Genomic DNA, 22,576 nt, shown 5'->3' with positions numbered 1-22,576 from the left:
ACTGTGTGTCCGGAGGCCCTGGGCTCACGGGGTTGACTGTGCACTCACGAGGGCACGCTGCCTGGTGAGCTGAAAAAGGTCTGCTCGGCAGAGGTTTCCCGGACCCTCTGGGTGGGGGCACCCAACCCTGAGAGGGTTGTCAACTCCCAGATAATTTCAAGGGCAGTCAAGGTCGGGGGAGGCGCTGATGCGGCAGGCAGGAGGAGTTCAGTAATTCTGCCTCGATGGAGGCAGCTCCAAACTCCATTTTTCCTCCTTTACCAGGGCAAGTGCCTTCAAAATTAAGTGGCCACACACACAACTGCATAGCTGAAGAGGACTCTGGTGAAACCCCCCACCAGAGCCTGGGGCCTCGGGGACCACGGGGAAGCTCAGGCCAGTGCTGTCCTCTGTCTTGTTCACTGATGGCCTGAAACTAGGGGGTTCCCTCCCTGCCCCCCCAGGAGGAACAGGCTCCGCAGGGAGGAGCTCAGGAGGCCGGCAGCTGAGGGGCACGTGGGATCTCCAGGCGCAGCCCCAGGGCCCTGGCAGTGCCATCCCAGGGCTGCAGGCCCGCCACCAGGCCTGGTCTGCTCCCCTTTCCTGAGAGCTGTGCCCACTGCTCACTCAGTTGGTGGGCCAGGACCCTCTGAGGTCAAGGATTATGGGCCAAGGCAGGGTTGTTTCAGACCAAGCGCAGACCTCAGAAGCCAGGAGATGCCCCAGGCTGTGTAAAGTAAGTGAGGTCGGGAATAGGATGCTGAGGATGTGGTGGAGAGGAAGCCCACTTCCGGCCCCTCAGCACTGTCTGGACTCAGGATGGCCTGTTCCAGGCTGGCTGCCATTCTGCCCTCCCCTGCAGATGCCATCTCCTCAGCTGACAGGTCTGGCTCGGGCAGATAAATGGCCCTAGTCTCAAAGCCAGGAGGAATACGAAGCTTCCACCTGCAAGTCCCTCCCCAGCCCAGGTCTGGGGAGAGCTGTGTGTGAGTGACTGGGATGGAAAACCAGGGACCCTCTGGAAAGAGCAATGGTGTTCGCACAAGGAATCCATTGCCTGAGGTGTCTTGTTGGAGCAAAAATAATTGCAGGCTGTTCCCTCAAATTATTACTGCTCTCTCTGTCTCTCACACATGCATACCACACTCGTGCACACGTGTGCACAAACATGTGCGAACTGACAGTCTTGCATACCAGGATACAGTTGTTTGCACACGCAGTCAGGGCTGACCCTCCACCATCACCCGCCAAAGGAGGCAGCCCGGTTCCCGGGAAGTGCCACGCGCAGGGGCACATTCCCAGTCAGAGTGGGGCTGACCCTTACCGCATCCAGCTTCACCATGGTCTCCAGCTTCCTGACGGGCACCTCTGGCTCCATGTTCACCACAACCTCCCCTGTGGGGTGAGAGGAGGGGACCCCATTGCACAGCACACGGCAGCCCTGGAGGAGCCTGACTGGACAGAGAAATGGACAGACAGGCAGACAGACAGAGAGGAGTAGGGGTGACAGTGAGAGTCAGGGGTGGCCGGAAAGACCAGAGCGGATTCTGAAGCTTTCTGAGGGGAGAGGGAGGGATGGGGCAGTTGAGGGAGGAAAGATGGGCATGAGGAGAGGGAGAAAGTGAGCCAGAGAGGGCAGCGAGCTGCTGCAGAGTGAAATAGTGGAGGCCGGGCCAGGTGGGAGGCTGGGAGAGAGGCCGGGCGGGGCCAGGTCTCCTCCAGGAACTGGCAGAGGAATCAATCTGCCCTCGGGACCTCTCAGGACGTCTCCAGCTCTGGTCCCTTGTGCCCTAGGGTGAGGGGTGGCCCTGGGCAGCTGTCTTTGGCCCCCAGAGTGGGACCTCCCTATCGGCCTCCCCTACACCCACTTGGGCGTGCCCCCGAGGAACAAACTGGCAACTCTGTGGACTAGACTGGGAGCTGGAGCCCCTGCGTGCAGGGCGTGGAGCTGGGCCTGGGCCCGGGGTGTGGCCGTACCCGTGGTGCTCCAGCTGGGGGCCGAGCGGTCCGGGGGCCGGTAGATGAAGCGCCTCAGGGAGCTGACGGCGTGGGAGCCCACCAGGGTGTAGCGGCCGAAGGCGCGGCAGTCTACCACGCGGATGTTCAAGGGCGGGTGCAGTAGCTCATTCTCTGGGAGGTCCTGGGGGTGTCAGCCAAGTAGAGCCTGAACTCAGAGAGGGGGGCAGAGGCCCCTGCCGTGCCCAGCACCCCAGCCGCACCCAGCTCTGCCTGGCTCCACCAGAGCCTGCACCCACCACTTCAAACCACTTGACGAGGGTGTTGAAGTTGGGGTTCTTCTTGTAATTGTGGATCAGGGAGGACTGCACCCCCTTCCCCGCACACTCGATGTCCACCCGCGGCCGGTCCACCTGGGCCAGGTTCACCCGCTTCAGGTCCCGCAGGCCCCAGAACAGCACCTGGGTGAGGGGAGGGGGGTGGGGAAGAAGAGAGCCCCTCAGTCAAGGGAGCCAGCTGTGGGGGGCTGGGCCACCTGAGAAGGAATTGGGTAGTGGGTGGGCAGTGGCTCAGGAGGGGCAGAGCTGGGAGAGCAGAGGAGGGGTGGGTGTCGCCAAGGGGCTGTGGGGGAAGGGTGGGAGTGGGGGCAGACATGAAGCCTGGCAAGAGTCCCAGAACATGGCAGTGTGACTCAGTGGAGACTGGACAGGAACTGGGCTGGGGTGGGAGCCTGGGTCTGCTGCTGCTCCGGGTGTGACCTTGGACAATCACTTCCCCTCCTGGGCCCTCAGTCTCCTTATCTGAAAAATGAGGAGTGGCCTGAGGTTGCTGAAGACCCCTGGGGTTTAGTGCCAACAGTGTAATATGTGCATCTGACCCTTAGTGGCAAGTGAAGGGGCCAGAAAGTGAGAGCACGGCGGGGCCCGACCACGGCAGGGAGAGGACGGGCCGAGCGGCGCCCCCACTCACCTCGATTCGGTACTTGCTGAGCACAGGCCGGATGCCCACAGGCACAGGCATGATAGGACCCCGGTCCACGTCCACCGGGCCATTGATGGGCGGCAGGTCGGCCTTCCCTGCCGGCCCAATCTGGGGACCGGAGGTCATAGTGTCACACCCTGGGGAGCCTGGGGAGGGCCCTCTCCTTCCCCAGGAGTTATCTGCTATGTGATCTGAGGAGTCAGGGGAAGCCCCGGCCCAGCCCCCTCTCTCCTGCCACCCCACCTGCAGCAGCTCGAAGGCAGCCAGCAGGTCTCCGGCCGTGGCGTTGCCGCGGTAGATCTGGTAGTACTCGAGCTGGGGCGGGAAGCGGGGTGGGCAGTACGCCTCATCGGCCATCTTCACTAGGGGCTTGGCGAAGGTTCGGCCCATGAAGTCGGCTTTGCCCTGACGCGACAGACAACCGCGGTGGCCTCTGGGTGCTTGAGTTGACCCAGCACGGTCACACCTTTGATCTCATTTAGTCTTCACCGCAGCCCGGAGAGTTGTAAGGGGGCAGGTGCGATCACCCCATTTTACAGATGGGGGAAACCAAGTCTCGGGGCCCAGCACAGACTTGCTCAAGGCCACGCTGGCAATGAATGGCAGATGCAGGACTCAGGACTAGAAATAAGGTCCTCCCACCTCCAGTCCAGAGCTGTCTCAGGGTACCCCAGTAGCTGAGGTGGCTTGTAGTAAGTGGCTCCCCAGCTCTGGAGGGGTCACCCCAATCCTTCTCTCCCCCACTCGAGAGTTCCCATGCAGAACTGTGAGGCTGTTACTGACTGTGGGCAGCAGGTCGCGGGGCCCCGGGGATGAGGGAAGGCTGAGGACAGCAGGACTTGCGGGCGCATCTCCTGAAGACTCTGGGCCTGAGCTCAGTCTCTCTGTGCCAGGAGGTGGGGACGGCCTGGCCTATCTCCTCCCTGAGACCTCAGAGGCCCACAGCGTTGGGAAGGGGTCAGGCTGCAGTGACAGGACAGGAGACACCTGGGGCTCCTAGGGGGCTGGTCAGCAGCCCCGACTCCCAGCTTCTGCATTAGCACCCTGGCCATGGAGCTCTGGGGTGGGCTGGGGAGGTGGCCGTCAATGCAGGTGGGGTGTAGAGAAGAAGGGGTAGATATGGTGCTGTTAGGGATTCCTGGTGCCAGAGGCCACCCATACCATGGTGTCCTGGTCATAGATTTCGATGACAATAATGGGAGGATCATCCCGCAACTCATGAGCTTCACCATACAGTTCCAGGTTGTCGAAGACCAGCATCTGGTCCCAGGTGGGGCACAGGGTCTCATTCAGCACCTGCAGCATGGGACAGGGGGACATAGGTAATAAGTGGTGGTGGGCAGGCAGATGCAGGAGCAGGAGTCACCCCTAGTCACTGTGGCTTCCAGGGAACTCGGGGGGGGGCAGGTGTGTCATGTTCCCTGACTCTTCCGGGAATCTTAAAATGAAAGCCAATGTGAGGTCTGCTCACCTCACCCTGCTGTCTTCCCTGTCTCCTGTGTTGAATACAGGCACAATTAAAGCCTCTACCTGTGTGGCCTGGGTGTGCACTTATCTGCAAGGCTTCCCTCTAAGGATCTGGGGCACTGGCTGGTCTGTTTCTCTAGGTCCCACAAGCTCTCAAAGCCAGCACCACTCGCTCCTGCCCCGGGCCTCACCTCTGTGCACTGACTTTGGTTGATGAAGAAGACACGGGCAAAGGGGTCTGAGAGGCCGCTGCTGTCAGCGGCAAAGAGGCTGCGAGCCTGGTACATGTGCGCACGGAGCTGGAACGCCTGCTTCTCTGTGGGGAAGAGCAGGCTGAGGCTCCGGAAACAGGTGGTCCCTCCAGTGCCCTCCCGGGGTGAGGACTGGGAGCCAGGGGCCGCCCAGGCCATGAGTCCCCACTCACTGGTGTAGATCAGGCTGATGGGGGGGAAGGAGTGTAGGCCCAGGCCCTGGGCCGCCTTGACCTCCTCAAAGCCGCAGGGCAGGCCACACAGGAAGTCCTTGCGCTGCTTGCTGAGGCCCAGCCACAGGTAGAGCTCCAGCTTGGCCTGTACCGTCCAGCCGGCTGAGCCGAAACTCCGCTTTCCAGGCAGCTGCGGGTGGGCGTGGGGTCAGCTGCCAGAGCCCACGGGGTGAGGAGGGGCCAGGGGCTGGCGGAGATCTTGGTCAGAGCTGGCCATGCCCCTCCACAGCCATCCCACTGGGCTAGGGGGAGGGGATGGGAAACCCAGAGCTGAGGGGGATTGGCACGATGGACCCCCCTTCCTGTTCTCTCTCCAGCTCTTCTCTGAGCACCTGCTGCTGGAGGGCTCCACCCATCAGCTGAGGCCTGCCCAACCCTGGGGTAGGGGTGCTGCTCCCTCCAAGTGGGGGCTGACCCCTTGAAAGAAGCCAGATGCAAACACAGGACCCCAGCGCCCCCTACCCCAAGTCTTGGTCCCCTTCCAGCACCTTGAGGAAGAGTGTCTTGACCTTGGCACAGTCCTTGCCCAGCTCCTCCTCGACGATGGAGAAGAGCAGGTCCTTGGATGGCACCCGGGCATAGGCGATGCGCTTGTTGTTGCTCATCATCCAGATGAAGACGTCGGGGATGCTGTGCTGCGGCTGGTGGTGGTGGGAGGGGGTCCGGTAAGGGAGGGGTGTTGCCTCTTGGCTGAGGCTCCCGGAGCCTATCTGACCCTCAGGGTCCCTGCCTCAGGACCCAGAGGGCCAGTCCTGGGCCTGCAGAGGGAAGGCCCCCAGATTCTGGGTCTTCCTTTGCCTCCCACTGATGGAGCGGTAAGAACACAGGACAGGATGAAGGGCCCGTTCACCCGTGTCCTTCAACTGCTGGCAGAGCAGGAGGGGCCTCCTAGGTGGTCCGGTCAAACCCCTTTCTGTGTAGCCCCATGTCCCAACTCCGGTCACTCGAGCTTGGGGCCGGGCACCCTCTGCGTGCACGCCAGCAGGGGCCCCACCTCGTCTGCGAGGAAGCGCAGCTTCTGCAGGAAGTTCTGGCACAGCCTCAGCTTGTCCCGCACGGTGTGCCGCTTCACCTGTGCCCGCAGGGTCTTCGCCTGCTGGCCCATGCTCTCCTGTGGGGGGCGCGTGTAAGTGGGGCTCAGGCTGTGACACATGATGAAGGGGGCTGGCCCTGGGGGGCTGTGACCTCAGAGACCGATGTCCTCCCACCTCAGCTTCCCCTTTTCACCTCTAGACCTCCCTCGATCCCCCGTGTGGTCCAGCGTTGAGGACCAGCAAGTCCTCACCAGCTCCCGCATGCAGGACTTGAGGCGCTCCCGGTCGAGCCTGGTGCGGGACGAGTGGCACTGGTCCTTGTCAGCGAGGGAGAGGAAGCGGCTGGGGAATGGGGAGCAGGGCTTAGCAGAGTCCACCGCCAGCAGGAGGCCTACAGACACCTCCTCCTCTGCCCAGTCCCCCACCCCGCTGTCCTGTGCTCTCACTGGCAGCCGCAGCTGAGCTCCTCCAGCACGCCCCGCAGCCGACGCTCCGGGTAGGACTTCTCCGTTTTGATCATCTCCTGCACATCGTTCATGCCTTCTTCCTGTGAACCAGGAGGGAGGGGTGAATGCTGAGCCACGGTGCCCCCAGTCAGCTCCCCCAAATGTCTCCCCTCATTCATCAGGGGCAGTGAGCCGCTAGTGACCTGGGACCTCTCACTAGCGCCACCCTCCAGTGTCCCACCATCATAAGGAAACAACCCATTTCCCAGGTTCTGTTTTCGGAGTCCGGAGGCCTTCATGTTCGTGGGTCTTCCGTTCCTGAAGGAAGATGCCACCTCCGGGCTCTGAGTCTGTGGTCCTGGTGGAGCCACAGGGGCTGGGTGGGCAGAACTCAGGGCTAGATGGGGTGGGAATGCAGGACAGAGGGGCTACTAGCCAGGGTTCCCAGATTCCACTCTGGGTAGCCCTTGCGCCCTCTGCCTGCTCCTCTGACCTGGGGTGAGTACAGGAACAGAGATCCCGTGGGGGCCATTCCTGCAGCACCCCCGCCCTCCAATCTCCATTGGAGGCCAGCTGCTGGGCAGATGGGCCTTGTGTGCTGCAAGGGAGGCTTCCAAGCTGGGCGAGGCCCTCAGATGGCACCCCTTCCCCATCCCCTCCCACCCCGGCCCCGCCCTGACCAGCTTGTCTGCGATGTGGTCCATGATGTTGGCATTGTAGAGGCGGCGCCGCTGGTCCGGCCACCAGCTCTTGATGTAGATGCAGGGCTTGCGCTCCAGGTAGGGCAGGTGGAAGTAGTTCCTGGGGTGGGAGGAGGAGGGAGGTTGAGGATTGGGGCCCAGGGAGGTGGGAGGGCCGGACCCAGAGAGAATGGGAGGCAGCAGGCAGGCCCTCCCAGGACCCTCTCTGCCACCCGGCTTACCTGTCAGTGATCTGGGGCCGCATGGGTGGAGTGGAGGAGACTGAGGCCAGGTCCCCACCCTCGTCGGTCTCGTCGTCACTCGAATTCTGGATCAGATCTACTTCTTCCTCGTCCCCAGGCTCTTTCCGAGGTCGAGGCCGCTGGGGTCGGGACAGGCCATCAACTTCGTTCCCATAGTTGCCTGGAGGTGGAAGGGGGCATGCAAGGGCACGGAGTCCTTCCCCGACGGGGTCCCACCCTGCTCTCCAATCCAGATGTTGCCTCGGGTTTGTGGAGGGAAGAAGGAAAGTCAGGGAATGGGGAAGGTGGTGGGGGTCTGTGCCCGCTCGGACACAACAGAACACCACCCAGAGGAAGGCGCCTGCGTCTTCCACCTCTGCAAAGATCTCGCTAGGAGCCCAGATGACCACTGAGCTCAAGGTCCAGCTCAGGACGTGGCCCGTATTCCCACTCTCTCCTCCCTCCCTCTACAGGGAGGGCTCCTTTCCTCCCAGGTCCCAAACATAGCCTAGCCCTGCAGGTGGAACTAGGCCCTTGTGGGACCCATGTGGGTGCTTGAGGACACGCGGAGGAAAGCCATCAAAGTGTCCCTCCCCTGCGGGTTCTGGAGCAGGGCCCGGTGGTTACCACCCAGCACCCCCGGGCCTGCAGACCAGTCTGGGAGCCCAGCACTCACCTATGGTGACCTCAAAGGTGACTGGCTTGTCTCCGTTTTTTCTGTCGATCATTGAGGCCTCCAAGAAGGCTCCAAATAGAAAGAATTCTTCCATTTTCCCCGTGCAGCTCTGTGGGGAAGGTGGTTCAAATGGTCGCTAAACCTTAGTGGGGCTGTTGGGCCTGGGCCTGGGCCAGGCCTCCTCCTAGCATCTCACGGCCAGGCCCTTTGGGCTGATGGTGGGGGATATCCCACCCAGCTGTGAGGCTGGGCAGCCCAGACCCTGAAGGCCCAATCCTTTCGCCCTCCAGCCTGGATGTCCCTGAAGGAAGGGCTGGCTCTGTGCACCACAGGGACAGCCATGGCCAGGAACGGGTAGAAATGAGGCTCCATCTTGGGACCTCCAGGCAGACTGCAGGCAGAGTTTCCTCTGAGGGGTTAAGTGGGGGCCCCGGTTCCTGGAGAGGGAGACCTCATCTTGGGGTCTGGCCCCTGGGTAGGCAGGGCAGCAACAGGCAGAGCCCAGGCCCAGGTTGTCGTGGCAGGAAGGGGGCTGAGCTAGGGGCTCTGGAGGACAGCACAGCCCCCCGGGCCTCACCTCCGAGACGGGGGTGGTCTGCTCCACCTGCACCTCCGTGGAGCTGGTGAGCTCAGGGTTGGAGGTGTCCAGGATCTCCACAGCCAGGCCCACCATGAGGCGGGCGCGGAAGGACACTCCCTCCCCCAGGCCCTCATTCAGGTCCTGGTGCTCGTCCAGCAGCGTGTAGTTGCGTGTGGAGCCGTACATGTTCACCCAGGCTGGGCCCAGCGTGGGCAGGAAGCCTGTGGGCCGTGGCAGAGGGAGGAGGGGCCTGAATCACACCCAGGGATCCCTTGGCGGGGAAGGGAGCTCTTCTGGGGGCTCCTGGCCTTGCTGGTGAAACGTTTGAGGCAGAAGAAAGCCTGCAGGGCAGCCCATGGCTCATGAGGGGCTGTGTGCGGGCAGGTGTGGGGCAGCCTTCTCACCAGCAGGGGGCACTTTCTTGGGTCTGCTTCTTTTCTGTGGGGGCCTGAGCTGGTTGTGGCTGGGGGAGGCAAAGGCACGCTCCCTGCTTCCTGGCATCTGGTGCAGGGGCTGCCCACAGTCTCTTTGAAGGACAGATGCCAGCTCCTCCCAAACTCAGCATGGCCTTTTGCCATATATGCCATATATGCATTGCACCGGGCGTCCCACCCTGTTTATGCAGACCCCTCCCCTCCTCCCCGAGGCCCTCCCTCTCTGCCTCTGCCTGTTAAAGCCTCCTCCTCCACAAAGTGTCCCAATTCCTGGTCCCAACTCACTCCTCCCACTGGGATTTGTTGTGTTTCATGTGTAGCACGGATCCAGTTCTGCCTTATGTGCTTTGTTTGTTTTGTTCTGCCTGATTTTTTAAAAGAACTTACAACATTTTAAAAATTGAGATCTCCTTCATGTAACAAATTCATTTTAAAGTGTGCATTTCAGCAGTCTTTAGTATATTCACTATGCTGTGCAACCATCATCTAATTCCAGGACATTTCCATTCCCCCAAAAGGAACCCCCGTGCTAATTAGCAGCTAGTCCCAATTCCCTCTCTCCCTACCTCCTGGCAACCGCTAATCTACTTTCGGTCTCTACAGCTTTGCCTATTCTGGATATTCCACACAAATGGAATTGTACAATATGCGGGTTTTGTGCCTTAGGTTTTGAGCACAGCCATCTTCCTGATCCCTGGTGAGCACTGTGAAGACAGGAATGGATCCTTTTCTCTTGCTCCACTCAGTGCCCGGGTCCTAGGAGGGGTCAGGCCCCACAACAAGTCTATGGATAGGTACCACGGCAGCAGTGCACATACATGTGTAATATACATGTATAGGTACACATGTATATGTCCACACATATATAATTATTATTATGTCCTTTTACAGATGGGAAAACAGGTACAAAGTTCACACAGCTACTAATTGTCAGAGCTGCAGTTCAAATCCAGGCAGCCTGCTCAGGAAGGCCCGTCAGCTCTGTGCAGACCTGAGCCATGAGTGCCCACCTTTCCCTTGGTGGGGGGGGGGGGAGCGGGGGATGCTGACAAAGCCCGCACAACACCTGGAGCCCTTCAGGCCAAGGTGTGGGATGGTGGTGGTGGTACGTGTGTGGAGTGTCTCATCACTTACTCCTTCCCTTCAGGCCCCTCCTAGCCCCTGCCCCCGCCCCCCCACCATCCCCCAGTCTCCTGCTGCTAACCTTTGTCTCCATCGTTGGAAATCTTACGCAGGTCAATGAAGTGGGTACCAATGGCCACATCATTGACCTTGTCCGAGTCCCGGATCTGCACTTTCATGCGCTTGCAGAGTGGGGGGAACAGGTCTGTAAAGACGACCTGCTCATTCCACAGTGGCTCATAGCTGCTTTTCTGCACTGAAGTCTTGCCCTGGTGGGAGGGAGTGAGGGTTAGGGCTTGTGTGTGTGCATGTGTGTGTAGTGTATACATGTGCATGTGTGTGTGGCGTGTGTATGCGTGTGATGCATGTGCATGTGTGTATATATGTATATCTGCATGCATGTATGTGTACATGTGCATGCACGTGATGCATGTGTATGTGTATACGTGTGTGGTATGTGTATCTGCATGTGTGCATGCATGTATGTGTGTGTGGTATGTGTGTACATGTGTGTGTACCTATCACCTCACCCTTCCCCACCCTAGGCTCTCAGACCCGCCTCCCTCTCAGTGCTCCCTGTCAGCTCTGGGTCTCCAGGACCTGGAGGCAGGCAGGATTCCCTGAGGCCCGTGCAGGGCTGAGATGATTCCGGCCTGGCCTTACTTCCCAGACCTTCTCAGGTGGCACTCCCCTCATCTCTCACTCGCCTCACTTCTAGAGGTGAATGAGCCAAGATGACCCAAGGCTTGTCTCGTGATTTTCGACTTTCCCTTTTGTCTGCCCCCAGGCCCCCCACCCATCACCCTGCACCTCTGATGCCTGTCACCCCAAGCCTAGCCTCTGAACCCTGTACCCCAATACCTTCTGGCCAGCAAAGAAGACTTGCACGTAGGGGTCGACTAGGTCCTTGTTCTCACCAATGAAAGCCTTCTTCACGTTGGCCATAAGGCTTGTGTTCATACGGGGCAGCCCCTCTGCTCGGTAAATTTTCACGTAGAACCGGGCCCACTGGCGTTCAGGGGGCACCCCCTCAGGGAGCAGCAAGTTCCTGCCAGCACATACAGCTAGCACTGTGGTGGCCAGGCCTGGGCACCCTAACTCCTGCCCTCCCATATATATACTCCTGGGGCCTGGGATGGTATGGTAAGGATGGCTGAGAAGGTCCCCCCAGGACTAAAGACACCTGAGTTGACAGCACCTGCTCTCTTGTGGGATCCTACGCAAATCTCCCCATCTCTCTGAGCCTCAGTTTCCTCACCTTTAAGACAGGAATAATAATACCCAACAATCCCAGGAATGTCATAAGGCTCAAATAGGTTAAAATACATGAGTGCTTTGTAAATTGTAGGGTGAAAGATATCAATTGTAGGGTGAGAGAGTATTACTATCCGCTTTTCTCAGCTTTGTGCCACACTCTTTGTCCTCTAGATAAAAACCTCACAGGAAGCCACCACTCTCCCTCCCTGGCCCATGAGAGACATGATTCATTGGATTCCAGTATTTTTTCCCACTGGGACAAGGTCCCAGAATATTTGTCAAAAGCCACTGTCAGCTGCCTGGAATTGGCACAGAAAAGGACATCTCTCTGCTCTCCTGGGAAGACTCAGGACCCAGCAGCTCCTGGACTCCGCTTTTCCTACCAAGTTTCTCAAAGTCAGACGTCTGCATGTCAAAGGACTGTCATTCTTGGCCCTCCTCCAGGAGCCTCTGCTCTGCCTTGCCTCAGTCCTTTCCCTCCCGTGACAAGGAGAGTCTGCAGACACTGAGGCTGGCCCTGGCTCAGTCCTTCTGGGAAGAGCTGGGCTGACTGGGAGTGGTGAGGACAGGGGTAAGGGAGATGGAGGGTAAGATCTCTGGGCCAAGGCCACCCCAGGGGCCCCCTCTGGGGGAAGGAAGGGCTGGGTCAGTTCTCCAGGGGCTGTGGGGGGAGGGGAGCCTCACCCCTCAATGTCGTCCTCGTCTGTCTCGTTGGCCTTGTGGGGCGTCTTGATGTTGTCCCCCTTGCCTACCACAGCGACATCACACTTCACATAGCCCTTCAGCCCAGCGGAGATGTCATCCGGGTCTGACAGGATGGCCCACTTGTGGTGGAACTGGTGCTCTGCAGTGGAGGAGGGGGAGTGCACCTGTCGCCCCCACCCAGGTGGCACCCTGCCCTCAGAGCTGAGTGCCTTCTTGGCCCCTGTTAGCTCAGGCCATCAGGTCTCCGGGCCTGGGGCCACAGCTCTGCCTGCCTCTGGGCCAGGGGGAGACAGAGGTCCCCAAGCAGGGGCAGCTGGGGCAAGGCGCTGCCCATGGTCATGCATGCGGGTGTGTGGTGTGACTCCAGTGAGGAGCCTCCTATTTGGGCCTCCTGCCCCACCCCTGCAGGCAACCTGCACACGGCTGCCAGACAGAGCCCTCAGAGGCTCCCCCTCTCACTCTCCCTTTCAAACCCATCTGGGGCTTCCCCGTGATTGGGGTAGAGACCACAGACCTCAGCGTGGTCTGTGGGGCCTCCTGATTCAGCTCTCCTCAGCTCACCCTGTGTATCCCACCCCACCCCTGTGCTCCTGCCAGGCAAAGCTGCTCACCCTTCTCCGAACAATTCACATCGCTGTTTTGTACTCCCACGCCTTTGTGGCTGCTATTCTTGAGCTTAGAACGCCCTCATCCCTACTCTCCCCCGTCCCCACCCTCCCCCTCCCTGTTCAAACTTCTCATTTTGTTCAAGTGTCTCCTCTTCCATGCAGGCTTCCCCGACTTCTTTAGAAGAGCTCATCCTGGCCCCTTAGCTGTTCTGCTTGTTCCATATGCACACCTCCTATCTCATCGTCGCTGTGATTATCTATTTATTGTCTGTCTCTAATTTCAGGCTGAAAGCCTCCTAAAGAGAGACTGGCAGTGTCATCCCAGTATCCTCAGGACCTCGGAAAGTGTGGAGGAAAGGACAGATGTCAGGGGGGAGCCCGCTCTAGGACAGGTCTGCCCCTGTAGGTTTCCTTTAAAGCTAGTTTGCAAGCAGAGAGAACCCGCGCCTTGCTGCATGAAGGGCACATCTTCTGCCTCAGGTTTTGCATGGGCCCTGAAATCTCCAGGGGCTCAGCACTTTCTTCCTTCTTTCCCTCCTCTTTCACCTTCTACCGTAGCTCAGACCTGTGCCCAACAAGGCTCTGTCCCCACTGCGTTCCATGAAGTGTTCTGTGTGCAGAAATCAGCCTGTCTGGGGACAGGGCAGTCCAACCGTGTCTCAGGAGAGCTAATGCCACAGTAGAGTCTGAAGAGAGAGACCAGCATGGTGAGAGGGGAGGAAGCCTTGTGGTGAGGAGTTGCTGAAGGCCATCAGCTGAAGTGGCACACCTCAGGGGAAGGCGGCCGTGTCCTAGGCTGCCCCAGAGCTTCACGGTCTCGCCAGAGCAGATGTTTGTGGTACAGATACACGAACAGATTGATGGGTGGCTGAGTGGGGAGATGGATAGAGGATGGGTGGTAGGCTGCCTGGCTGGCTGAAAAGGTAGATGAATGAATAGATGGCGGATGGATAAATGGCTAGAAGGATGGATTAATATATGGATGGATGGTGAATGGATGGATGGTGGGTGGATGAATGGATATATAGGTAGATGGACAGATGCGTGCATGGGTAGATGAATTGGTAAAATTTAGCAAGGAAAGAGAGGGACATGAAATTTGCCTTCAAATTTAAAGGCTACTTGAAGAGGGAGTGGATTGATTCTTGCTGTCCCTGAAAGACAGACCTGTGAACGCGGGTGAAGGTTAGAGGGTGACAGATTCTGGTTTGAAGTAAACAAACGGAGATATCTACAATAAGAGGGGGTGAGTGCCCCATTCCCGGGAGGTCTGAGCAAAGGCTGGATAATCAATCAGGGATGCTGCCTGGGAGTCTCGACGTTGGGTGAACACTGGCTGATGACCTCTAAGGCCCGTCCAGTCCTAACACCGTGTGATCTCAGGCCAGAGGTGCAGGACAACACGAGGCCCTGAGCTCCCTGCTTACCAGCCTGAAACATCATTTCACCCGCCAGGCCTGGCTCTGACACCTGCCAGGGGAGGCTGCTTGGGCTGGGGAGGGTGCTAGCATCCCAGTCCTCTTCTAGGATCTACAAGAGGATGGACCGGCTCCTTTACGACCCTTCCTAGTCTCCAGCAGAGCAGCAATGAGTGAGCAGTTAGTTTCCTGCTGCTGCATCTGGTGGTGCAAATGTGGTCCTGCCAGGATAGAGCAGGCTCTGGTCCCCGGGAAACCCTTTCAGTTCCAGGAGACATTGATACCACCCAAGGCTCCCAGCAGCATCCAGGAGTCCTGCGTCCCTGGCAGCACGCTGTCCAACAACACTCTGGCTGGGCCAGGAACCAGGGACTCATCAAGAAGGTCAGGCCAAACTGGAGATCATTGGAGTGAAGACACCAGTGCCCCAACTGAAGGGGCCGTGTGACTTCAGCCTCCCACGTAGGGTACCAGGCTCAGGGACAGGTTCAGCAGGAGCAGCAAATCTCGGGGTGGGTGACCCCAGCGGAGAGCCTGGGCTTTGGGCCCAGAGGCCTGAGCTCACATCCCATTTCTGCCACTGACTCACAATGCGGCCCTTGGCCAGCTCTTTAAACTTGATCAACCTCAGTTTCCTTATCGTGAAAGGGGAGCATTGACACCTACATGGGGTTGTGAGGGTTAGGTCTGCTGGGACAGTGTGCCCAGTCCAGTACCTGGCACTCAGTAAGTGCTCCCAGAATGGCAGTGGTTTCCTCACCAGGACTCCACTCGGAAGCCCAGAGGTCCACAGCAGGCTCCTCACTGTCTCTCCAACCCCCTGACTTTCTCTTGGCTCCAGGCCTCAGGCCTCAGGCCTGCCGACTGTACCAGGGGGCACTGCTCAGCCCTGGGGTGGAGGACCTCCTCAGGCATGCCAGTGTCATTCCAACCAATGCCCACAGCAGTGCGTGCTCCCTGGGACACGAGAGCGGCAGACTGATCCTCTTCCCTGCTCCCTACAGTGCCGATGGTCACAGGGCTGCCCTCTACTGAGGACCACAGCCCGTCTGCAGCATGGAAAGGCACAGGCCTGGGAGCGGGGAGACCCAGGTTCTACTCCCAGACTTTGGGCAAGTCCCTCCATCACCCTGGGCCCCAGTTTCTCCATCTCCACAGGGAGATTGGACCAGATCTTTTTTAAGGTCTCTTGCAGCTTGAATGTTCTATGATTTTGCGATTTTTTATGTGCATAATCTTGGGTTTTGAACTCCGATTACCTGCTCTGAGTCACAGTTGTAATGTGCACTGGCTGAGTGTCTATTAGGTTGAACCATAAGAAATCACCAATTTGTTCAACTTAATAGTTTAGGGGCACCTCCAAGGCACTGAGCTTCTCTGCCCTCGGTTATTTCGTCTGTAAAATGTGAAGGAGAGTTGAGGCCCACCTCACTGTCGTGTGAGGGTCAAATGTGATAGTCTGGGTGAAATTGTATTGTCACCATCAAAGGGTCTAATGGGGTCATCACTGCACCCCAAGTGGTGGGTTCACTTCAGGGACACAGGGTGGGCCTGATGCCAGGTTGGATGCCAGTGGTTCCCGAGCTGGCCATGTGGTCACTCGTCATCTGTCAGGGTGAGGGCACCTCCTCTGCCTGGACCAACCCTCACAAGCCCTCTGGGCCACCCCTTGGGCTTCCCTCACCTACCCCACATAGCGTTGGCCCACAGGTACCCACAGAGCTGCTGGTCAGACTCAGCCCCACAGGGCTGTTCTCAGGCGGCCTGGGTCCCTCGACAAATGGCCAGTGAGAGTGTTTTTAGACCCAGCGTCTCTCAGAGGCTGTCACTCTGCATTTGGCATTAAGGACAGTGTGGCTCCGTAGGGACTCTGGAGTCACATAGTCTGACTTCACCCCAGACCAACTGGGTTGCTGGGGAAGCTCTGGAGTTTCTCCGAGCCTCAGGCCCCTCAAATGTAAAAGGGGGTGATGCTGTGTATCCCACAGGGCTCCTGTGACTCCAGCAGACCGAGCGCAGGTGGTCACTGCATCTGTGCGCAGATTGGGCACCCCATCGCTCCACACACCTGACAGCCATGTGCACTCATGGCCCCACATGAGTTCATGGTCCTGGCCAGGCTGGGCCCAGGGACCACCAGGGCGGGAAGCATGGTGTGCTCCAAGTCCCCTGAGCCATGTGCCCCCATGCTGGCCAGGCCACGCAGCTACTCACCAGGCTGGGCGTACACGGTCCCCACGTCCATTTTGAAGGAGCCCACCAGGGTGCCGCTACGCAGCAGGTTCTTGGAGTGAATCACCTTCCAGGCAGAACCACCAGCACCAGTCAGGCTGGGCAGGGCTCAGGCTTCCCTCGGGGCTGACTGATGGCGGTGTCACCTCAGTCCTCCTGGGGACCCGAGCTTCTCGGTGAAGTGGGAGGGCGTTTGGTGGGGCAGGTGTGGCTGACTGAGGCTCAGCATCGGCCCCTCCTGCCTTCGCCTGTTTTTGCTGGCTGCCAGGTACCGGTGAGGATGTTGTACACTATACAGAGGCACCCAGCTAAAGGGGCGAGAGGGGCCCAAATCCGGCTGGTCCAGGCGCGGGGCTGCCTTTTTATGGTTGGTCCGCCCAGAGGGGTCGCCCTTTTCAAGTGTGCACAAAGGTGCAGTTTGAGCTAGTGGCCCTGCCTGCTAGGAGCTGCTCCCCACTCACCGAGATCTTGATGATCTTGTCGAACATGACATCAGGAGAGACGTGGAAGTCAAAGACGAAGTACTGGAGGGAGGAAGGACCCAGAGCTGCTGTCACTCAGCGGGTAGCGGCTAACAGCCTGGGGCAGTGCGGGCCCCTCCCCCCTGGCAATGCCTGTTGGCACCCCGGCCATTTCCCCTGAGCCCTGAAGTTTGGATGAGCAGCAGTGGCAACCATTGGTCCTCCCTAACCCTGGGGCAGGTGGAGCTGTGTGGCTTTGAGCAACACATCATCTGAATCTCAGTTTCCTGAGCTGTAAGATGAGGGTAAATGACATCCACCTCAGAGTCTTGTTATGAGACTCGAGGAGACACTGCAAGATACTGTAAGACACACCGTGGTTGTACAGGCAACATAGACATTGCCATTAAACCACAACGCTCCACTGCCAGAAGACAAGTCCCAATTTCAGAGATGCTAAAATGTAAACTAAGGTGTGAAGGCACTTCATCTGCAGTAAATGTAAAATGCTGTGGGTGTGAACTGCCCTCCTGAGCTGGCAGCTGCCACTCACACCCGCAGCTCCCTCCCATCTCTCCCGGCCTTGGTGTGCAGGTGCCGGGAATGAGGGTTGGGGGCAGTGAGCATAGGGACCACTGCTTTGGTGGGCTTGTGAGCAGGGAGAAGGAAGAAATGTTGCCAATGTGCTTAGGGTAAATGTCGGAGGAGAATCTGTTCCTGGCTGCTGGCTGCTCACACTAGAGCATTGTGGGTTAAAAGTGCTGGTTTTAGAGCCAGACAGACTGAGCTTTTACTGTTGGGCCAATCACTTCCTCTCCAGAGCCTCAGTTTACCCCTCTATGATGTGGGGATAATGATCCAGGGCCGCCATGTTGAAGTGCTCCAGGGGCACCATTCACAGGGGGGCTGGGAGGTGTGGTTGTGGTGAAGTATAAATAAGATGACCTCTGTCAAGCGTTCAACCAGGTGTGCACATGGTCAGGGCACAATAAATGCCAAGTGCTATGTGTAGCAGCAACATGTCCAGGCGGTGCTGGTTGTGGGGCACTGAAGCTCTGGAGATCTAGACACACAGATGGCAACTGATACCTTGGGACTTGGAAGATACCCAAGGAGAGTGTAGGAAGGAAGCAGATCCAGGACAAGTTTCCAAGAAGCAGCAGCATTTCAGCAGTGGGCAGAGGGAGCAAGGCCAAGAAAGGCAGTGAGGCGAGGAGCTGGCGAGAAGGGGAAAGCAGGAGAGTGGCACCAGAGGTCCCCAGGGGAGGGCGTGGCAAGAGGATGGAAGGACCTGGGAGTCAAGGGAGAGGGGGCGACAGTGGATGTTGTACTTAGGGACAGCAAGGTCCTTGGTGACCCGGAGGAGGGCAGTTTCAGTGAAGCCATGGGCCAGAAACGACTACAGAGGTTGAGGTGTGATTGGTAGGTGGGGAGGGGGGACAACTCACACAGTCGGACTGTGACTTATACGGGGAAAGAGGTGGTCACTAGGAGGAACGTTGGATTGAGGAAAGGCATAGCTACATGGATGGATGGATGGATGGATGGAAGGATAGACAGACGATAGATGATAGACTTCTAGTTCCTGTCCTTGAACATACATGGCTTTTTTTCCTGGTTGTACTTAGAATATTCCAGAGTAGAATGTCTTATAGGCAAAGGAGGAGCCAAAAGAAAAGCAAAAAGAGAGTTGGTGCTGGTGAGCAGATGGTATAGTGCCAGATGTTTTAGGATGGAGAAAGAGAAGGATCCACGGCAAGGGGGAGAGGTGGTTTTGGGCAGAAGGAAGATGCCAGCGGCCTGGACTGGGTGCACCACAGAGAAGGGGTATCACCCAGGTCTGCAAACGGTCAGGTCGCTCTGGGAGGGTGATGGTAGTGAACTTCCCTTCACATGATGACGGGCCCAGAGCCAGGAGCCTCAGGGATAAATTAAGATGGTCCAAAGAGGAGTGGAATGAATAGTCTTGGCGGATATAAAGATAGAGTTTAGAAAATGGTTTCTAGGCTGGAACTAGGAGGTGGCCTGTTAGGGCAGAAACTGTCAGCTTTGCCGCCCCCAGGTTGCCAGGCATGGGCCTGGTGCATGCAGATGCTCAGTAAATCTTTGTTTCTTTCTTTGGGTGAGTATCCATTCAGCCAAGTGTTACCAAACCTCTCCACGTACATGCCAGGCCCTGGGATGGGCCACAGCAATGCAGGAGACCGGTAGCCTCCAGTCCACTAGGAACAGAGATAGGAAGGACAAACCTCGATTCAAGGATATTATTGTCACAGGGAGAGGAGTGTGCTGACCTCTGACCTACAGAGTGCAGGGAAAGCTGCTCAGTGCAAGGACATTTGAGCTGGGCCCTGCAGGGTGAGTAGGAGTTTGCCAGGGAAGCACCGATTGGGGAGAACAGCTCTGTTTCCTTGGGAAGAAGGAAACAATTTGAATGAAACATGAGGTGTGTGGACCCCGTGTAAGGTGAGCCCTTGAGTCAGCCAAACACGGCTTCACCACTATCAGATAACCGTGGAAGACCACGGGCACCTGTCTCCATAGCCATTAGGGGAAAGTAGACCCTTATCTAGGCTGGAGGCTTTTCCAGTCAGGGATGTGTTCTGATGTAAGGCCAGAAGTGTCGAGCCTGAATTTCCTGACTCCTGGGAAGGTTGCCACATGGGGCTAGGGGCCCCTGAACACGGATGTCCCAGCCCTGTGGGCCTGCAGGAAACCAGCTGTGAGAAGGGGTCCATTTGTGGTCGCATGGAAGACTTCAGCCAGGCCCTATCCCTGGCCTGGGTCCCTGTGAGGGGCAGAATGTGCCCAGGTTTTCTTGCTGGAGGTACACAGCTGGGGCCTCCCACAGCTTCCCAAGATGCCCTCCCCCAAGTGGCAGATGGCACCCTCAGCCCTCACCACTACTCAGGACAGACGCTGAGACGCAGGACATAGATGCCTTACTTGGGCAGCCAGGCATCTCTCACGGCCTGAAGCTGCTGGGAGAATGAGACTGGATGCCCCCTCCAGGAAAGGGAGAGCCAGGGCCCCCAGGCCACTGACTTCTGGGTTAGTGGGATGTGCGCTGAGGCATCTGAGGGGCATCCCGCACCAGAGCTGATTACGGTGGGCTCCCCACTGGAACCCAGTCAGGATGCTCTGTCTGGGATGGCCATGCAAGGTGACAGACAGAGCACAGGGCTGAGGCTGGACTGTCTGGACCCTGCTCTGTCCACAATACTCTCTGTGATCTTGGCCCTTCCCATATTGAGGTCTCACTCTCCTCCTCTGTAAGATGGGGAGATTGAACTAGAAGGTCTCTGAGGTCCTTTGATCTTGATGTGGCCTCAAAGGCTGCAAAGAACAGGAGTGGGTCCTGGGCTTCTTCTCTGTCACACTCCCGGAGTCAAGGCCATTGCTCTGGAAGGAGCCCCACAGGGGTTCAGGCACCCTTGAGGGCAGCCTAGCGGAGAAGGTGTGCACACAGAGAGCCCTCTGTGCCTAGGCAAGTTCTTTCTCCAGGAGCCTCAGTGTCCCTTGGTGTAAAATGGGATTAATGGTGACAACCTCTGACGGTTGTTGTGAGAAGAGATGATGCACCTAAAGCATTTGGAAGAGTGCCTGGCACACAGCAACCACCCATGAATGGTGTCAGAGCCCTAAAGGGCAGTGGCTGGAAGGAAGGGCACCGCCCCAAGCTCTGGCTTCACAGGGGCGTGGCTGGGAGCTGCCCTGGAGCCCCGGGGCAGTGTTTGTTTCAAAGGATGGCCCCTGGCTAGATTAGTGTCAGGCTGATACCTAGACTGGGAGTCCAGAGGATGTGGCACTGCATGCCAGCATGCTGGGGGTTGTCATAGGGTGGGCCAAGGTCACCCTTGCTGGTAGCCCTTTGTGCCCCTTGACTCCCAGCTGCTCCTACTGGGCCCAGGTGGGGCTGGGCTCCAGCCTCCTGCCACACTTTGAGAGGCCCCTTTCCCCACCTAGGGCCAGAGGACACTGACCTCATTGTAGTAGGGGCAGTTAGTGGACTCCTTCATGGATGTGTACTTCTTGTCGTCGCCCACCTCCACGCACACCACTGGGTCCATGTTCAAGCCCACCAGCTGCCGAGCCTCAATAACAGTGATGCTGACCTGTGGGCAGGAGAGAGGGAGGCCAGAGGGAAGGTCATGTGAGCCTTGGAGCTGGTCCTGCTGGAGTCAGGCCTGGGCAGCGGGCTGGAGGGTATGGGGAGCCAACCCTGGACTTGGGCTCGAGTCTGAGCACTGCCTCTAATCTGCTGGTGATCCTGGGCTCTGCCCCTGCTAAGCCTCAGTGTCCTCATTTATAAAGGAGGGGCGTGGGCTGGAAAAACTCTAAGTCAGTGTGCACCAGAATCACCATGGGGGGGGGGGAGGGCAGTGGTTAAAAATTCTCCACACTCCAGACCAACTCAGTCCAATTTCTGGGGTGAGGCCTGGCATCCATATTTTAAAGCTCCCAGGTGATTCCAAGTGCCTCCCCGCCCCCCAGCATCGATGGCTCTGCCTCACAGAGGGCTGCAAACCCACTTCCCAGGTTTCCTGCACTCAGGAATTAAGCTTTCTACCTCTCCACTTATTTGCATTTAATTTCCTGTTCCAGCATTTCTAATTTTAAGCCTGCAGCATGCTGATGTCCTTGTGTTTTGGAATTTGGCTCCCTTTCCACATTCCTGGTTGCCCGCCTTTTGTTTAATTTTTTGGTCTGAATGCCCACTGAGGTGTTGGTGCCCACTGGAGCCACCTTTTCTGGCTTGATGCTTGTGTGTTGCGTGTGCTATGTGTCTTTTCACTGGTGTTCAGCTCCCTGGAATTTTACTTCTATACTGGGAAGCCCTTTTTTCAGTTGTTCATTCATTCAACAAATATGTGCATAGAGATACAGAGAGAGAGGCGTGTGTGTACATACTTTTCCTGAACCCTCATTTTAAGCCATTAGTTCTTGCTCTGAATTTGGAGGTGTCAGTCCCCATCAGGGTGACTGTGACTGGCATCGAGCCCCGGACCTGATACATTACCAGGTCTGGGAGCAGGTGACCATGCAGGCTCACTGAGCCTCAATTTTCAAAGCTAAACTCAGAGACACCACCTATCCATAAGGCTGTGTGAGGGTTAAGTGGGATAATGTGCATCCTAGTGCTTCATAAACAGTAGAAAGTTCTAGAAAATATGAGCTATTGTTATAAATATCTTCTCAAATAGAATTCATCTTCAGTTAAGTGGTTGGTCTTCCAAGCAGGCAGGGTCATGTATGATGCTTACAATTGTTTTGCTGGACTCGAACTTGCATTTTAACAAAATAGCCTATGCTAAGCTAGTATGAGCATTTACCTCAGCACATTCTTCTAATGAAACTCTATGGGTTGCTTTTTACGCTTCTTATGTTGGAGATTTGGTATTTTAATTACTGTGCTTTGATGCAACTCCTAAATACGATTTCACTCAAGAGAATTATTTTCCCTTTTCATAAAAAATGAATAACCATGAAAGTCATCATCCACTGTGTCCATCAAAGTCTTATAAATATTCTGAAGGCCAAGAAAAATCCACATATCAAAACTAATGATGTCAAGAAAAATAAGAACTCCGATGCCAATGAGAATGTTGTCAAGAAAGTATATAGAACTGGAAACTGGACATTTACAAACTGAAGTGACACTTGAACTACGCTTCTATTTGGAACTTGAAGTGCTAAAGGGCATGGGGCTCAGAATCCAGAGCTCTGAAGATCAATAATCACCATTTCTTCAGGGAGCTAGAAAGGAAATAGAGCTAATTAACTTGGCTCTGAGAAGTTTACTGTGAGGAGAGT

General features: G+C 57.2%; 1 protein-coding gene across 12 annotated transcripts in view; it reads right to left on the bottom strand.

Annotated features, from left to right (window-relative positions):
* Positions 1 to 22,576, bottom strand: part of OTOF (otoferlin) — a 99,162-nt gene that overhangs the window by 12,883 nt on the left and 63,703 nt on the right. For 7 of the 12 annotated variants that reach the window (XM_070573074.1, XM_070573069.1, XM_070573075.1 and 4 more), the window contains 22 exons: positions 20,746 to 20,877; positions 16,763 to 16,825; positions 16,284 to 16,368; positions 12,023 to 12,182; positions 10,943 to 11,129; positions 10,164 to 10,350; positions 8,523 to 8,746; positions 7,946 to 8,054; positions 7,270 to 7,450; positions 7,028 to 7,148; positions 6,348 to 6,448; positions 6,153 to 6,243; positions 5,862 to 5,978; positions 5,356 to 5,508; positions 4,808 to 4,997; positions 4,575 to 4,699; positions 4,078 to 4,212; positions 3,160 to 3,321; positions 2,905 to 3,024; positions 2,235 to 2,396; positions 1,957 to 2,119; positions 1,304 to 1,434 (listed from right to left, as the gene is read on the bottom strand). In XM_070573074.1, coding sequence (XP_070429175.1) covers positions 1,304 to 1,434; positions 1,957 to 2,119; positions 2,235 to 2,396; positions 2,905 to 3,024; positions 3,160 to 3,321; positions 4,078 to 4,212; positions 4,575 to 4,699; positions 4,808 to 4,997; positions 5,356 to 5,508; positions 5,862 to 5,978; positions 6,153 to 6,243; positions 6,348 to 6,448; positions 7,028 to 7,148; positions 7,270 to 7,450; positions 7,946 to 8,054; positions 8,523 to 8,746; positions 10,164 to 10,350; positions 10,943 to 11,129; positions 12,023 to 12,182; positions 16,284 to 16,368; positions 16,763 to 16,825; positions 20,746 to 20,877 — 3,099 coding nt within the window. The remainder of the gene's footprint in view (positions 1 to 1,303; positions 1,435 to 1,956; positions 2,120 to 2,234; positions 2,397 to 2,904; positions 3,025 to 3,159; positions 3,322 to 4,077; positions 4,213 to 4,574; positions 4,700 to 4,807; positions 4,998 to 5,355; positions 5,509 to 5,861; positions 5,979 to 6,152; positions 6,244 to 6,347; positions 6,449 to 7,027; positions 7,149 to 7,269; positions 7,451 to 7,945; positions 8,055 to 8,522; positions 8,747 to 10,163; positions 10,351 to 10,942; positions 11,130 to 12,022; positions 12,183 to 16,283; positions 16,369 to 16,762; positions 16,826 to 20,745; positions 20,878 to 22,576) is intronic. The other 5 variants (XM_070573071.1, XM_070573078.1, XM_070573070.1 and 2 more) reach the window with 1 other exon arrangement.

This window comes from Equus przewalskii, chromosome 14 (assembly GCF_037783145.1).
Source record: "Equus przewalskii isolate Varuska chromosome 14, EquPr2, whole genome shotgun sequence".
In the NCBI taxonomy this organism is placed as follows: domain Eukaryota; kingdom Metazoa; phylum Chordata; class Mammalia; order Perissodactyla; family Equidae; genus Equus; species Equus przewalskii.
The sequence above is the reverse complement of the archived record's forward strand: the minus strand, read 5'-3'. Positions and strand labels throughout refer to the sequence as shown.